At 40.6% G+C, this 17,010-nt stretch overlaps 1 protein-coding gene across 2 annotated transcripts in view; it reads right to left on the reverse strand.

Annotated features, from left to right (window-relative positions):
- Nucleotides 1–1,611: 1,611 nt before the first annotated feature.
- The window catches only part of SORCS2 (sortilin related VPS10 domain containing receptor 2), a 132,741-nt gene continuing 117,342 nt past the window's right edge, over nucleotides 1,612–17,010 (reverse strand). For both annotated transcript variants that reach the window (XM_088131501.1, XM_088131503.1), the window contains one exon: nucleotides 1,612–17,003. In XM_088131501.1, the coding sequence (XP_087987627.1) occupies nucleotides 16,980–17,003 (24 nt within the window). In that variant the 3' untranslated portion in view covers nucleotides 1,612–16,979. The remainder of the gene's footprint in view (nucleotides 17,004–17,010) is intronic.

Raw genomic sequence — 17,010 nt, forward strand, 5'->3', positions numbered from 1 at the left:
GAGAGAGGCCTGTAATTTTCATCATAGGTATACCTCAACTATGAGAGACAAAATGAGAAAAAAAATCCAGAAAATCACATTGTCTGATTTTTAAAGAATTTATTTGCAAATCATGGTGGAAAATAAGTATTTGGTCACCTACAAACAAGCAAGATGTCTGGCTCTCACAGACCTGTAACTACTTTAAGAGGCTCCTCTGTCCTCCACTCGTTACCTATAGTAATGGCACCTGTTTGACCTTGTTATCAGTATAAAAGACACCTGTCCACAACCTCAAACAGTCACACTCTAAGCTCCACTATGGCCAAAACCAAAGAGCTGTCAAAGGACACCAGAAACAAAATTGTAGACCTCCACCAGGCTGGGAAGACTGAATCTGCAATAGGCAAGAAGCTTGGTGTGAAGAAATCAACTGTGGGAGCAATAATTAGAAAATGGAAGACATACAAGACCACTGATAATCTCCCTCGATCTGGGGCTCCATGCAAGATCTCACCCTGTGGGGTCAAAATGATCACAAGAACGGTGAGCAAAAATCCCAGAACCACATGGGGGACCTAGTGAATGACCTGCAGAGAGCTGGGACCAAAGTAACAAAGGCTACCATCAGTAACACACTACGCTGCCAGGGACTCAAATCCTGCAGTGCCAGATGTGTCCCCCTGCTTAAGCCAGTACATGTCCGGGCCCGTATGAGTTTGCTAGAGAGCATTTGGATGATCCAGAAGAGGATTGGGAGAATGTCAGATGAAACCAAAGTAGAACGTTTTGGTCTAAACTCAACTTGTCATGTTTGGAGGAGAGAGAATGCTGAGTTGCATCCAAAGAACACCATACCTACTGTGAAGCATGGGGGTGGAAACATCATGCTTTGGGGCTGTTTTTCTGCAAAGGGACCAGGACGACTGATCCGTGTAAAGGAAAGAATGAATGGGGCCACGTATCATGAGATTTGGAGTGAACACCTCCTTCCATCAGCAAGGGCATTGAAGATGAAACGTGGCTGGGTCTTTCAGCATGACAATGATCCCTAGCACACTGCCCGGGCAACGAAGGAGTGGCTTCGTAAGAAGCATTTCAAGGTCCTGGAGTGGCCTAGCCAGTCTCCAGATCTCAACCCCATGGAAAACCTTTGGAGGGAGTTGAAAGTCCGTGTTGCCCAGCGACAGCCCCAAAACATCATTGCTCTAGAGGAGATCTGCATGGAGGAATGGGCCAAAATACCAGCAACAGTGTGTGAAAACCTTGTGAAGACTTACAGAAAATGTTTGACCTCTGTCATTGCCAACAAAGGATATATAACAAAGTATTGAGATGAACTTTTGATATTGACCAAATACTTATTTTCCACCATGATTTGCAAATAAATTCTTTAAAAATCAGACAATGTGATTTTCTGGATTTTTTTCCCCATTTTGTCTCTCATAATTGAGGTATACCTATGATGAAAATTACAGGCCTCTCTCATCTTTTTAAGTGGGGGAACTTGCACAATTGGTGGCTGACTAAATACTTTTTTGCCCCACTGTATGTATCTGGGCTACCTATGCATATTCCTCTTTGCCTTTCTTCTTTCACTGATACATCTGATTGGTACCTTTCTATGGTGCTAATTTGGTATGATCTCTATAATGGCGCTATTACACATGGGAGGGAATGGAAATTTTTTAATGAACCTGGATAGTATACTTTTCTATGGGAGAGAAAGATGTGGGACTGGCTAACTTAAATCCAGTGCAGGATCTTTGTCCTTAGTGGGCACATCAACTATAGAATGCAACAGAATGTGGTTCAGCAACAATCGGGTAGTTTATTTTAATTCAGAGTTCCAATACAGTTGCCTCTTTAGTACACTTTTTAGTACTAGCAGAAACTAGACAGTAATACTGACAGTCATTGGTATTAAATGTTGTATTAGTTAGACCTGCAGTTTTGGAGAAAATACATCTTTATAAATAACTTCCAAATGGAAAAACATGGGAAATGGGTTATCTGTGTCATAATTGAGGCTATTGGGAATGTGTCCTGTTGCCCTCCCATGCTTGAGAGGTTGCATTAGTATAATTTAGTGCAGGAGAGAGTAAGCACTGATGTGGAAGAGAATTATTTAATCTGACTCACCAGTCTTCACTCATGTTCTTCCCCCCATGGTGTTCCCATCCTCTGCTGTTTGGGTAAGCATAATTTGCCACTTGAGAGATTCTACTACTCTCGGATTATTACTCTGCAGAGCAAGGGTGGGCAAGCCATCTCTGGTACCTGAGCAGAGCTGCTATAGATCTCTGGCATGAGGCACATCTTCCCAATCCAATTCATTTTATCATAAATCTGTTTTCTCTGTTTGGATCTTAATGTCCAAAGCTTATGTCTATCTCTAGCTCATTTTACTTTCATGAAACCTTTAGTTCATTCTCACTTTCCCAGCTGTCACTCATGCAACAGATACATCATTCACGCCAAGAAGACAAACTTGTAATAGTTCCTTGGTTTACTTAAACATTATTCTGTTATAATTTATACACATTAGAGAACATCAGATTTGTCATCCTGAAATTCCTGCTCGGCTGTTTTTACTAAAAAATTATTAAAATAAAGTTAATGCTGTGATTTATCCCTTGATGTAAGTTTAAGAAGAGTTGATGGTCAGTTACATTAGGAGCTAGTGTACCTTACTGGAGGTAAAGTTGAATGAGGAGCTAAGTGAGGAACTCAATCAAATAGTTCTTTCCATGTGATGGAATGTATCTAGGAAGGGGAGGGTGATGTGGTGGATTGCAGCAGAGAGCAAGGCTATCAGGAAGGAGGGGGTGGATTCCAGGCAGGGAAAGGAGACAAAAAACACAGTCTGGAGGTGGAGCGTGGGAAGTGTAAGAGGCTCAGCATAGCCACTCCCTAGAATCTTAGAGGGTATATCCACTTGTTTAATAGTATAGATTTAGTCTGGCAAGATTCTGTCTATAAGGTGTAAGCAAATAAAGGAACTGAGCTCGACTGGACTGTTTCACCATTGTTCTTGGGCTGGACTTGACATTCCTCCTCCTCATACTCTAAGCAGAACAATGTGCTGGACTGACAGTTAACACTCACTGCAAATGTTGGATATGTTCAAATCACTGTGAACATATTTAAAGGTTATATTTTCATGCATGTGATCTCAGATTTAGTCAGGTTATATGTGTTCTTCCATATTTTGTCTTACAGTAATCCAGGTACTGACCAACCTCACAGATTACAGGAATGGAGTTAGGGCTCAGTTAGGAGTGGAAATAAGGAAGAGACGGTTTTAATATGCCAGTAGCAGAGGGTGCTTGACACCGGCATACTTACTTCCAGGGCCTCTCCCAAGGTCTTCCTATTCTGTCCTCGTGCATTTCTCGTGGCCTGAGATGGCATAATTCAGATGATGTAGTAGTCCTGCTCCGTGAAACCATTTTGCCTAGCTGCTTTCCCCTGGTGAGTCAAGCTAGAGACTAGTCAGTATTAATCTCTCTGAACTGTAAAATGAGGCAGTCTATTTTTGCATTAGCAGAAGCCCAAAACTGGCATACCCTCATCCAGAATTTATTTGGAAGAATTTGTCTTAGCTCTTTCCTGATTCTAAATATGCTCCCACATTTACCTTTGGGTTGCTACTTGCCTTTCTCCATCTTTTTTCTCCAAAACTAGGCATGAACTTCAGCCGCTCTCCTCCAATTCCCCTCAAACTCCTTCCTGCAAATGCCCTCCCTCCCTCTAGTAGGAACTCTATTAGGTTGGCATTTACTCCTTTCAGGAGAGAAAGCAGGAAAATGTCTTTCAAGCAAAGCTTTGCTCCTGGTGACCATGGAACATCCATGGACTTTTTCCAGGCAGTAATATGGAAGTGATTTGCCTGTCTCCAGGATTTTTTTTTTAAATTTCCCAGTCTAGCCTACAATCTGGGATTTCCTAGAAATCTCTCATCCAGATACTAACTTGGTCCAGTCCTGCTTAGTTCAGCTTTTCAAACTCAGCCAAGTTGTTGCTGCCACCCAGTTAAGTCGTCCTTTAAGGCTAATGCAAGTAATTTATTCTTGTAATCATGCTCCTTTAAATAGTTTTGCAGAATCTTGGAAGGTCTATGTTTTAGGATTATAAGAGAGCATCTAGTCCAACACCTACAGAGTTCAGGAATCCACTACTACAAAAGCATTCTGCCTAGAAAGTACTGTTCCAACAAAAATTATTCTCAGGGTGGCAAGTCATAAAATTGCAGATAAAAATACCAGTTGAAATCTATTTCAGCACTCAAAACCCATTTCTAGCCCATTAAATAAGAAAAATCATTGCAAGAACTGCCAGTTTCTTATAATTTCAGTCAAATCATCCAAAACCGAGTAGCAAATCTGCAGAGTACAGCACTTCTTTTATGTTAGGGGCTGCCGAAATAAGGGTGACCATTACATAGCAGCAAAGGGTTGGGGTGATCACTCTCTCTGCTACCACCTAGAGGTTGCCCATGTTGTGGCAGCCCAGCTAGGACATGGCTACTTGGAGCAACTCGCAGCTGTATTGCCCTGCTTAATTGGCATAAAAATACACTGGCATAAATTGCACCACTGTGACAGCCAAGCCCTATTCTGCCCCTAAACAAGGCCCACAGCTGTTGTGGCCTTTACAGTCATAATGTGGGATAAAGATAAGGAAAGGGTCTGGTGGAATCTATCTCTTCCCTACCATCTCCAAAGTCACCCTTCAATGGGAAAAGCAGCTGCCAATCCCTCTCCTTAATCTATGGGGTGGGATTGGGTAACTGTCAGGGAATGCCTGGGATGGAGGGGTGAGCCAATGAGTTGCAGGTGGAGAGGAGGGGAGCACAGTGAAGGGAACAGGACAGGGACTTCTCTGGCTGGTGCATCAGTTGAGCTACTGCTTAGACAGGGAATGGCTGCTCCCCTAGCAACTGGGCCTGGAACTGAGAGCAGGTTGCAAAAATACAAATGTTTAATAAATAAAAAATTATCATAGTCCCAGGCAAAGTTGGCTGGGGAATTCTGGGAGTTGAAGTCCACTCATCTTAAAGTTGCCAAGGCTGAGAAATATTGCTTCACTCCATCATCAACCACATCATTGACCAAGCATCCTAGATAGTGTCCGTAGCAAAAAAATAGTGACAAGATGAAAAGCAGTACTTTAAAACTGGAACAGCTAAAGCTTATTTTAAGCTGCTGCTACTGTGGGCTGGAAACACCTGGATAAAAAGAATGCGACAAAGCCATGTTATTTAAAAAATGGTTAGCAAGATACATTTCTGCCATGGCTAGAGAGATGTGGCAATGAGCCCTTAGATGGCATCACTCCACTACATTATGCTGTAAGTGGAGACACATATTTAAAAAGCAGCTTGAGAATTGTGGTAAGGTGGTTTAATTGTGCAGAGCAAAAGGTTACAAATGGCCAGTTAAGTACTGAAAAGGATGCTTTGGAGCAGGAATTTAACTTCTGTCTTGTCTATTCTATCTAAACAAAAAGCCACAAAATGTCAAATAAGAGCGTCAAACCATTTTAATGAAGAAAACGAAATACAGTTTCTTGGAACAAGTGCATTCCTTGGACACGCTAATTGACCTGCTACATATTTCAAAGCAGAACAGTCTTAAGCTGAATTCTGCAGCTTATAAATATGTTATCAAATCTGTAGCAAGTCCTAATTCAGCTATATAGATTGTGCAGTTGAGCTGTAGTTAAGTGTTAACATGATGTATATTTCAACATTTGCTTCTGCTTTTCAATGTGATCACATCACTACAAATTTGACATTTTTTCTGTTACATATATACAAAAATATACAGACTCCTACATCTCATCCACCTTACATCTCCTTTTTGACAACTATGAATCTTTTATTTTCCCTTGTATAGAAACAAGATTTGGATAATTTTATTTAAAATAGTAATAGGAAAGTGTGTCCTGTATTATCACAAAACTAAGTGAAGCAAAAGCAAAAAGAAATGAGGTTTACTAAAAAGTATTATAGTGATTGAAACCTTTTCATAATTTATGTATAAGTGTTGAGATTGCTTTCCTTTCATGTTCCATCAGATGTAGGAAATTCAGCAGGTGACTTACCACTTCATGTCCTGAATAAATAATATCTATGCCAGACTTGTATGTTTTAGGGCCTATACATTTTTAGACAAATTAATTCCCTTTCACTGAAGCTGTCTGCTGTGGGAAATAGGTAAAGCATGATGTGCATCACTCATGAGTGTGTGGCATTCACTAGGGTGCTGAGATTATCAAGGCTCTTTCATGCTCAGTGTGAGAGCATACACTCTAAGCATACGCATTTTAGCAATCATCAGTATGTACATAAGAAACAAATACTATGTAAAGTGCAGTCTGGTTCTTCTAAGTGACAAATTTACACTGAACACTTTAAGATGGCTAAAGTGGTAGGTAATGAGGACACAGATCAGATCACATCACTGCATTTTCAAAAAAATGGGAATTTCAAGGCCAAATAACAAATATTGCTACCTCTTGAAAAAGGTAGAGTAGGATTTCTCAACTATTGAGAAAGTAAGTGGAAAATAAATCTTCATTTATCTAAGAAAGATCAACATGGTCTATTTAACAGAAGGCTATTCTTCTGCAAAGAAAAGGGAGCTACAAAAGGAATAAGACTACGTGGAGCCTAAACATACTGTAGGCCCTGGAGTAAAGGACATGCCAGCAGAAAAGGGAATATTTGAGAACATAATGCTACTGGTTGCATCTGGTAGATGGGGTAATGTTCAGATCTTGGGTCAGTCATAAAAGGCTGGGAAACTTTAAGCCCAGTACATGTGTTATGCCAATCTCTGAGATAAAGGCAAATTGGCCAAAACACTTACAGGGCAGGAGAGAATAAGTGAACAGGAATGCCACATAAGGGAGATCTCAAACTTGCAATTCTTGGGCTACATGCTCCAAGTCATTTTCTGCAGCCTGTGACAATACTTTGTAGGCTCTAAATACCACATAGATAGGCAAGCTGGGCCATGGGAAACTTCAGAAGAGGAATAACTTGGAAGCCACAGCCTCACCACTTACTTCAGCCTAACAGCAGATCTCCTGGCAAGAATAGTGCCTGGTCAGCTGAACTGTGTAGGCAATATGCTAAGTGGCAACACCTGCTGGCACCCCCGCGGGCCCTTGTGGACACTGGGGACTGCTTTTCTGGGGCAATGCCCAGCTTCCCATGCAGGAGCAGCAGAGAGGAGAGATTTGGCCTGAGCAGAGAGGCTGGCAGGTTGGGGCTGCCTGAGGAAAGGGAAGAGACAACAGAGATGGAAGGCTAGATCTGCTTAATCTGCTGTGAGGGTCTCTTTACAAGGCAGGAGTGGGAAAATCTGAGAGCAAGATCTCTGCAAGAAATGACTCAGGCAGGCAAGGAGAGACAAAGGAAAGTGAATGAGAAAAAGACCAGAGGGAAGTCCTCAGCAAGGAGGGAGGAGAAAGATTTGATTTCATCAGCTCTTAGTGGGATGGTTTCTGAGAGTGTATCATCTTAGGTATGAACTTGAAAAGTACCACAGATCAGTAGCATACTGATATTTTCATTAATGAAAAAATGTTGCCAGCTAAGTGGCAAACTAGCTTTTGTAGCTATGGTTTGCAAGTAGCTCTGTTTTGCAATAAAGTTTTCATTCTTAAATGAATTTCTGTTATACTCTTCATTTTCTTCATTTATGACCCACTGGGGACTTTGTCTGAATGCCTGAAAGTGATTCAGTGTTGCAATCCTAACCAGCACTCATGACAATTTACATTTGAGATCCTGGCCATACAACAACAGCTGTGCATACTGAAAAGATTTCTGTAAAATATTATTTTGGTGTAATTTAGGGTACATTCAATTAACTGCAGCCTGAAGGAAATCTAAGTTCAAACTATGCTGAATGATATTGGACAAAAACCCAACAACTTTGGATAGACATTTTCAGAGATACTTCCAGAAGTAGAATTCTGAAAATGCTACTTCAGTGGAGCTGGGGTTTGGGAGGAAAATCTGTTTATATAGTTGCCTCTCCTTCTTTTATGCACACAGTTAAAGGCTACATGGTGGACATGCATAAGATCTTAGTGGTGGTAGGAAGGTCTCTTGGAACATAAATATTTTAAGTGCTACTCACTGGGACAAACTCCTATCTTCCCTCTCTCACCTGCCAGATTTCTAAGAGCCTTCACATGCTCACAATCTGAGCCCAGCATGTTAAATATTAGACCCTGGAAGTGGAGAGAAAGTACAAAGAATTAGGACAGAGAATCAATTATATGACTAGTAGAGAAAAGTAGTGAGAGATTACAGTTCCTGGAATCCTTAAGCACAGATTAGTATTACTTAATGCAAAGATGGGCAACTTCCTTACAAACAAGGTCTGCAGAGTGTGGTATAGTTTGTAAGGTGTTGAACTAGGACTGGAGAGACCCAAATTCTAGTCTCTCCTTAGCCATGGAAGTTCACCGGGTAGCTTTGGGCCAGTCACGCTCTCTCAGCCTAACTTACTCAAAGGACTGTTTAGGGAAAAATTAGAAAGAGTGCAGTGTAGGCTGCCTCGTGCCTGAGGAAAGATGGGATATAAATCTAACAAATACACTAGTGACATCAATTTGTAAACCTTTTGTTTTGGTGGGAGGAATTAAGGAATTAAGTTGGGGCATCTGTTTTGCCCCTTAAATATCAAAAGAAACATTTGGCCTGATTTCTTGTGAGTATTCAGGGATATTTTAGGACTGAAATGGCCTCTGCAAGGCACCTGGGTCATCTCATTAACCCCCACCAAGATGCAAAAAGTACTAAACATTTGGCTGCAATTCAATCCAAGGGTTGGTTTGGGGTGGATGAGAGGCCACAAAATGGGTACTGGTCCATATGCTGCGGGGTTCCCATCCCTAGAGAAATGGACCACTGATATTGGATGCGATCACTGGCCATGCATGTATTACGCAGACATGGTTAAGTGCTGCAGCTCTTCCTGTCAATACTGGACCATACTGGAGAATGAGAATGAGAAGTCAAAAGAGATGAAATGGCAGAAACTTCTAAAGGTACTTTTTATGTGAGATTCAATACTGTCACTCCTTGATAGGTTTTGGGTACAAACTGGCTGGTATGGGAAGAAGTGTTTTCCTTCAGGCATTTCAGCCCAAAAAGGCCTTTTGCATCATTTTTAAGGCAGTTTTAAAATCAGACCTTGAAGTGGGTCTGGAGTAATGAAACATCCAGCACAGCTCAGCTCCCTCTGGACTGATCTAATGTGATCCAATCTGGCTGTACTTCTTGACAGTCTAGCCGGTCCATTCTGTTCTAGCTGAAACTCTTGGCTCATCGTCAAGGCCAATTGCATATGCAACCCAATACAGTAAGGGTGGAGCACCTGTTTACTTTCAGAGGTTAAGGACAACTTCCAGCATTCATCACTACTGGCTATGTTGGGAATTGCAGTTCAGCAAAACTGGACAACAAGGCATCTCACTCTGTGTTTTAATAAAGCACTGGAAGATTACCCAAGCAGAGACTAGTGTGACTGGATGATTTTACTTCATTAAGAGTTGCAGCTGGGGAACATGAAGGCCAGCAAAACCTTAAGTGGCAAAGCTGGATTAAGTAAAACTCCCAAGCTATTTGCCTGCTCTTTCAAAGAAAATTAAACCCCATACATGCAGTACCGTCTTAATCAACTATAACCATAGGGCTTCTAGGCGCTGATTCACCTTCAGTTAACTCTTGCCTATCCAGCTGTTTATTAAGCCCAGGCCCTAGGAGAGCTCAGTGTTCATAAAACAAAATCAAAGGGCTGTTGCCATACCTTCATCCTTCAATTCCATCTTATAAGGGAGGAATGCATCTTAAAAAAAACAGATAGGAATCTGGCAACCATCTTTCAAAACTCTGAGACTAGACTACTACAATATGCTTTACATGTTTGTTTCCATATCCTCTAGTGCAGAATGTACTAATGGGGCAAGTTACAAGGAGCACATTGAGAGCATCCGCTCTGCATCCTTATTTTCAGGTTAAAAAAAGAAATCAAGGTTTGAATGTATAAATAGTTCAAACTCAACATATATTTGAGATTGCTTCATTTTGATTATCAACAGGGAGAGTCTCAAGTTCCACATTCAAGTAGCATGGAAAAGCATCACCATGTTCCAAGATAGGGAATTCCCACTCCTGCAGACCAGAAGAAGTCCAGGCCTCAGAACTTTTGGATGAACCAAAAAGTGGTCTAGATAGAACTGTGCCTTTTTATGTATTGCCAACCCAAATCTTCAGAATAAGGAAGGCTTATAAGTAGAATAGACTAACAATAGCACTAATACTGGCAGGACTTACAAGTGCCAAAACCAAAATTAGAACATCAACTTGAGCTTTCTCTGGAAATTTTCCCACTGGGAGTCAAGGATAAGCCATAAGAATTGTTGTTTCAGGAAACACAAAACCCACAGAAAGTCCCTCTCAGAGCACCAATGAAGACCAGCATAATGGAATGGTGCCTGGCCCTTCCCATTACAATCTTTTTGTATATTTAACTTTTGGAGACATCTATCTGGCTCATCTCACAAAGATAATTTATCTTGCATAGTTTCCCAAGGCTCAAGGGAGTAACTTGTAACAAAATAAAACATAAAAATACACCCATCTCACTCCTAGACTGCTAATGCCCAAAGTATGCATATACAGCACATACAATCCTCTGCAAAATAGGTGTGCCTCAGTCCCACAGAAAAATAATGGAATAAAATGGCACAACAAGATGCTTAAGTTCTCACTTATCCACACCCAATGTGTTAGATTGCTCAGTTTTCAAAATGTTGCTCAGGCCAGATCTCTGGTATCCCTCAGATTTACCAGCGAACTACCAAGGGCTTTCTTACATGCTTGTTTCTAGGTGGTTAATAGATAGAATCTACACCAGAGACTTGTCAAACTGATGTTGGGAGTTATAGCAGCACCACAGAACAAAGGAAAACTTTAGTAATGAAAGTGGCCTTGGTTGGCCCAGAATGCATTAAACCTCCACTCAGCTCCTCCCCCCTCCACATTCTTAGGCTTCTGCAAATGGGAAGGGAAGCACTGCAAACGGAAACATCCCTGATGTTCATCTGCCAAGCAAAAAGAGCAACTCCTAACAGATGTTCAAATGTTCTATTAATGGCACTCAAGTTACAAATGGTTTCCCACAGCAGGATAGGGGAAGGGGCATCTGTAGGTGTGTGGGTGGGTGCCCGGAAGACATGACCATGCAATTGAAGCCTTCCCCTTTTGTGTGTGTGTTAACACCATCTATATACAAACGGGTGAGGCTTTGATCATGAAGTTGTGACTGCCATCTTGCCTTTTTGACACACACACACACACACCCTTGCAGGGCCCCAAAGCAGTGGGCATGTCAAGTATCTCATAACAGTGAAAGACAAGGCATTGAACTTTCAGCAAACATAAGCAATAAAGGTGGGTGCAATGGAAGAGCCTAAAATTTCTGTTTTTCCTTTCTGAGGCCATGGTGGGCTCTCGCTTTCTTGGAGGGGAACCTGGGAACTGGGGCCTGAGGCTCTTCAAGAGGCTGGCCAGCTTCCTGCCCATATAGTTTTCTGCGGCACAAGGATTGGTAAGTAATCCCTGAACTCAGTGTGAGAAAGAATTCTTAAGAGCAACATTTTCTAATGTTGAAATTATGCTGCCTGTGCTTGGTCTTAATGGCGTCCAGCTACAGCGGTGAAGATTTTAAATCTAAAATAATCTAGTTATCCTGTGTATCAAATGTGACCTACCAGATTTCAATGATGTAATTCAGGTTTTGCAAGACAAGAAAGTACATGTGTCCACTTGTGTTTTACTCATAGGGAGTGTTACTTGCCTGTACTGTAAGCAGTAGGAATTTTTTGTGACATGCAAAACTTTTCTGTTCTCTTATATACACTGATTCATGTAGTTCGTATATTTGCCTTTCAGGAAGTATGTAAATCTGATTGGTTTCACTTCAGATATATGGTTCACGTGCATTGGTTTATGTACACCTGGTTTCAGTTGGACATTATTTTATCTATGTACATTACTTTCGTTATGTTTATAATATTCTTCTGATGAAAGCATGCAAATCCACCTTGTGTTTAAATATAGTAAAATAAAACTGCTTTCTTAATTACAGTGATATATGAAAAAATTAAGTGTGTCTGTGTTTTGTATACTATACATCGAATTTTTCTATTTTCTAGGATTTTAAACTTACAGCACGAATGCACTACAAAGTATGGTCCACTCTTGCTGCATATAATCCTTTTTACCAACTGATTGAGCAATCATGGGCTTACATTTAATAAGGTATAATCTAGTTGAAGTGGTTTTAAGTGCCATTAGTGTCTCCTCATGAGATTGAAGTATATACTTAAATCTCCCACTATAATCAATGGCACTTAAAAGCCCATTCACCTGGACTTGTTCCCATTAACACTTTATCAGTCTTCTCAAATTATCTATTCTTTGTCCTTTTATCCCTAGTTTTTAACCAATTAATGTTCAATTGCTACCTTCCATTCAAAACACCATTTTTCATCAAAATTATTATCCATTTAAATTTATCCATCTCATTTCAAAAATGAAAAGGTGACTTGTTCATCCATTTAAACTACAACTAACCCTGAATTTATCAGACTGTATATTATTTATGGACCAGCAAACTCTTACATGGTATTTTCTCCCTAGAAGGCCTTTATAAAAGCACAGTATCACTGTGGGGGATAGCAACAGAGAGCAAGGCCATCAGGAAGGAGGGGGTGCATTCCAGGAAGGGAAAGGAGACAAAAGACAACATAGTCCGCAGGGGGAGCGTGGGAAGCGAAAGAGGTTCAGGACAGCCACTCCCTAGAATTTCCCAGGGTATATCCGCTAGTTGCAGTAGGATAGATTTAGTCTGGCAAGATCCTGTCTTTGAGGTGTAAGCACGTAAAGGAACTGAACTCGACTGGACTGTTTCATTACTGTTTCTTGGGCTGGGCCTGACAATCACCAAGCACAAGATGACTGGCTAGAGGGTGCAATGCCCACACTTGACCCTGGCAAACTGGAGGGAGAGAGGGACAAGAGCAGCAACCTTTGCCTTCATTGTGGGCATGTGCATTGTGAGCCCACAGCCACCATTTAAAATGGGGGGGGGCAATTCATGTGCCCTCAGCACCACTCCATGATCCTGCCACTAAAATTCAACAAAAGCATGGCTGAACTTCATTGGTGTAATTTTCACCTACTTTTTGGATGGCCTCCTGCGACCCTTCTGAAATTTCAAAGGCTCCTAACCCCATAAATATTGCCCACCTCAAAAACGTGTCCAACATGCACACAGAAAAGATCCCAGGATTCCTTGTGGCCCTATTAGGCCTCCCTCTTAGTTTGTTTAGCGGGGCTAGCAAGGAAGACTTCACTGTCAGAAATTTCACTGTCCTGCTGAGCAGTTGAAAGCCGGGGAAAGCCAAGACGGGTGCACCTGCTGTGGGAATCTGGATTCCAACTAGTCCATTCCCTGACATAAGCATAATTTACCCTTTTTTTTACTGCAACAAGCCACATTTAAGTTTCTCTCCTCCCTGTTTACTTTTATGCATGTGTCTGGAATCTCTCTCCATTATATGGGTAGATAAAATATACAGATACTATTCCTGGAAATGTAATGTCTGTCTGTCTGTCCATCCATTATAGTATGGTGTAGTGTATTTTCATTATGTGACATTAGTGACGCAATCCTTCTGCAGACTTGGGGGAAAAAATGAAAAACTGGTTTTGTTCTGGGATAGCAGAGTATGCAGTTTGCTATTTGTAGATCTATACTGGCTCTTACTAAGGGGCAAAATAGATGTTATACATTGAAGTGTGACCAAAAAAGGATTTATGGTTTGGAATATCTGTTGTGTTTTAATGGAAAGCATCCTTGACAGGAGGAAATATACACCTGAATATTTAGGCAGGAAGAGAATTGCATCAGAAAACAGCCAGCAGGAAAAGAAAAGTTTTTCTCCATTCCAGTCCTTTGTTTCTCCATATTTAAAAATGCTGGCATTCAGTGAAATATATTGCTTCTGAAGACAAGTCCAGTTTTGACTCACAACTGTCAGTGTCACAAAAAATCTGACTCTTGCAATCAAATCTGCTTCTTTTGTATCAGTCTATTTCAGTTATAAAAACGCTGTACAAAGTGATTTTCTTACAAATGATGCAACAAACATTTCTCTCAAGACCTAATCTGCCAGTATAAGAGATACCTGTATAGAAAATATTAAAGAATCCAGTCTTTTTGTTCTACAAAAATTCCTATGATCAGTATTGCTTCTATTCACTCTCAGGAGTACAGATGCAATGACCAATATTTGTTTGTTGGCTCAATCACAGTCATAGACCAGAAACCAGCAGCTCTTCAAACAATAAGGAGAGCAAGTTACCTTCAAAATACTGCCCTGGCATTTTACAGAGCAAGCAGTGTTATATCAAAAGATCTGGGCTGAAATTTCTTTGCAGTGGCTAGATCTCAACCTGCTCTTTTCATTTGCAGAAATAAAAATCTCTTTATTGGGAGGAGGCGAGGAGGAAAACCAATTTTGCAACATTAAACCTAGGGGCCTTTTAATGAACCCAGAAGGTAGGAGTAAATACATGCAGTAAGTTCCAGAAGGTATCGATGTGAATGTCCCCCCTTTCAATAAAGGTTAACAATATGAAAACAGTAATCCGTGTAGATGGAGCTGCTCCCTCCACTGAAGCTAGTAAGAAGTTGTAGCTCTCTCTACAGTAACCACAAATAATATACACTACTGTAATGCCCCCACCTTAAAACAGACACTATCTTATACAAGTAAACAGACACTGTGAATTTGGGGATATTCTAACATTAAGTTTGCTGAACAGCAATAAAGTAAAATCACATCTCAAACAAGAACACCCTTCATTTAACTCTTTCTATCTTCAGTTGTGGAATAGCAGAGCTAGAAATAAGGTTTTCACTTTAGGAAAACCATGAAATCAGATGTTCACGCTGTAATCAGCACATGTACACTTTTTACTGCTGATCATTTATAGATTGGTAAAAACATGGAGTCTAGATTTGCGATCTGCCCTTCCTGCTGCATTGCTCGGGTTACTTTTTAAACGTGTTTCCAAATTACTGTGGACCAGCATTTTTTCACCACATAAACTGTGGAGATTTTTTTTTCTTTTCAGTGCTAGCAATACCATGAGTAGTAAAATGAAGCGTTCAGTCCCTTAATGCAACATTCCCAAACTACCAAAGCATAGAAAAACCTTATGAGGAACCTCTTCCTTCCTTTAAGCATTTAGGCTTCCACTTTTTTTCAACCGCTATTATATTCTCTGTACAGGTAAGGCAGTGGGGAGATGTTGTTCTTTTATAAGAAATTGTGCAGGCCACTAGGAGCTCTGCTGCATAGACAGACAGAGAGATCCTGAGCAGGTGGCAAATAAATGTTGCCATTCATTTCCAGCAGCATCATATCCACCGGAATGATCAGTTCCTGAATGCATTGTGCTTGACACAGTACTGCAGTGTTTGTCTTTGTGCATGCACGAGAACGAAATATATCAACCCAAAATGGAATGTGCTTTCAGTGGGAAGAATTCACTGGCACCTTGGAGACAGTCATCTAATACATACAATAAGTGCAGCACAACTGATTTGTATGGATTGTTCACTGATATTCAGAAACCCTCTCTAAAGGTGCACTTATGTGTGTACTATTTCTACACTACTTTGTGGTTAGTTTTCTACATGTGACTTCTCTGAGCAAATATCACCAGTTTGACTGCACTTTTTGCTCCATGAAGTTACTGGGGTAAAATAAGCATATACACAATTAAACTTGCACATCTTCTAAATAACAACAGAAATAAGTTCCTGCCTACAGAAGTAAGATTTTGCTTAACTCCAGTCGAAAAATGAAGCATGATATTTAGGGATGAAATTGAAAAAGTGCAATTATTTAAATGGAATTAATCCTTAAACTTGATTCACCAGATTGTCAAACACATCCAAGGCAGTGATATTTTTAGTTTGTTGTTTAGGAAAAAGAATAAAATAGCAAATTTGAAATATGCTGCTTTGACAGCATTATCCTGAGATAAGAATGCCTTTATAGCTATAAAAATAGAAAGTGTAAAAAGATACAAAAAAAGGTTACTGAAATTTTAAAAAGTAATTACACTTGCTGTTCTGGAAACTAAAGAAAATGTAAGGCAGCCCAAGCTGTTTAATGTCTAATTATGTGGGTTGCAAGCTAACAGGCAGTCTAGTGGGACACTCTGACAGAAAGGTGGGGGTGTCAGAATAGGAAGAACCTGACCTGGGAGCAAAACAAAGTAGAGAGCTTCTTTTGGTGATATATGTACAAGTACAAAAGGCTTCCACTCATTTTCTAACATCAGCATCAGCGTTTATATTCTGAATCAGAAGGTGTTATCTAGATATCCAGTGGGCCTGAAGAGATATGCCAGTGAGTAATCACCCTGTCTCTTCAATGCAGCCCCCTCTGAATTGTGCCATATCAGATCCAAGCTGCTCTTTTACTAGGAAAAAAATCCCAAATATTCACCCATTTCTGCTTCAACTATTTTAAAACTAGTCTTCATGCCTTAAGAATGGCAGCCTGATGCCACCACAGTGAACGAAGTCTGAAATGAGTTTGATTAAGTGGACATAAATAACCCAAGGGACCCAGAGACAGACAAGGTGGTTGCAAACATGCCTAGGGCTACAGATCTGCTATCTTAGTCTGAGGTCAGCAGCCATGAACACAAAGCATATTATCTCGTTTTCCAAGTAATGCATGGCTGTTTGTATCTTCGAAACAGTCTCCTTCCCACTAGTAGTGTATTCTTCAGAGAGGAAAGGAGAGACCCACAGTAGAAGATTCTTGTGTTTAGGTTCAGTTGTATCAGCTAACCAGGTAACTGTGCATTTCCCTGGAACTAATGCTCAGAACCATGCCTGAGAGATTGCCTAAGGA

The sequence above is a fragment of the Python bivittatus genome, unplaced genomic scaffold, assembly GCF_059951505.1.
Source record: "Python bivittatus isolate LINGU-HERP-01145 unplaced genomic scaffold, Pbiv_v1 ctg000960_np1212, whole genome shotgun sequence".
NCBI lineage: Eukaryota > Metazoa > Chordata > Lepidosauria > Squamata > Pythonidae > Python > Python bivittatus.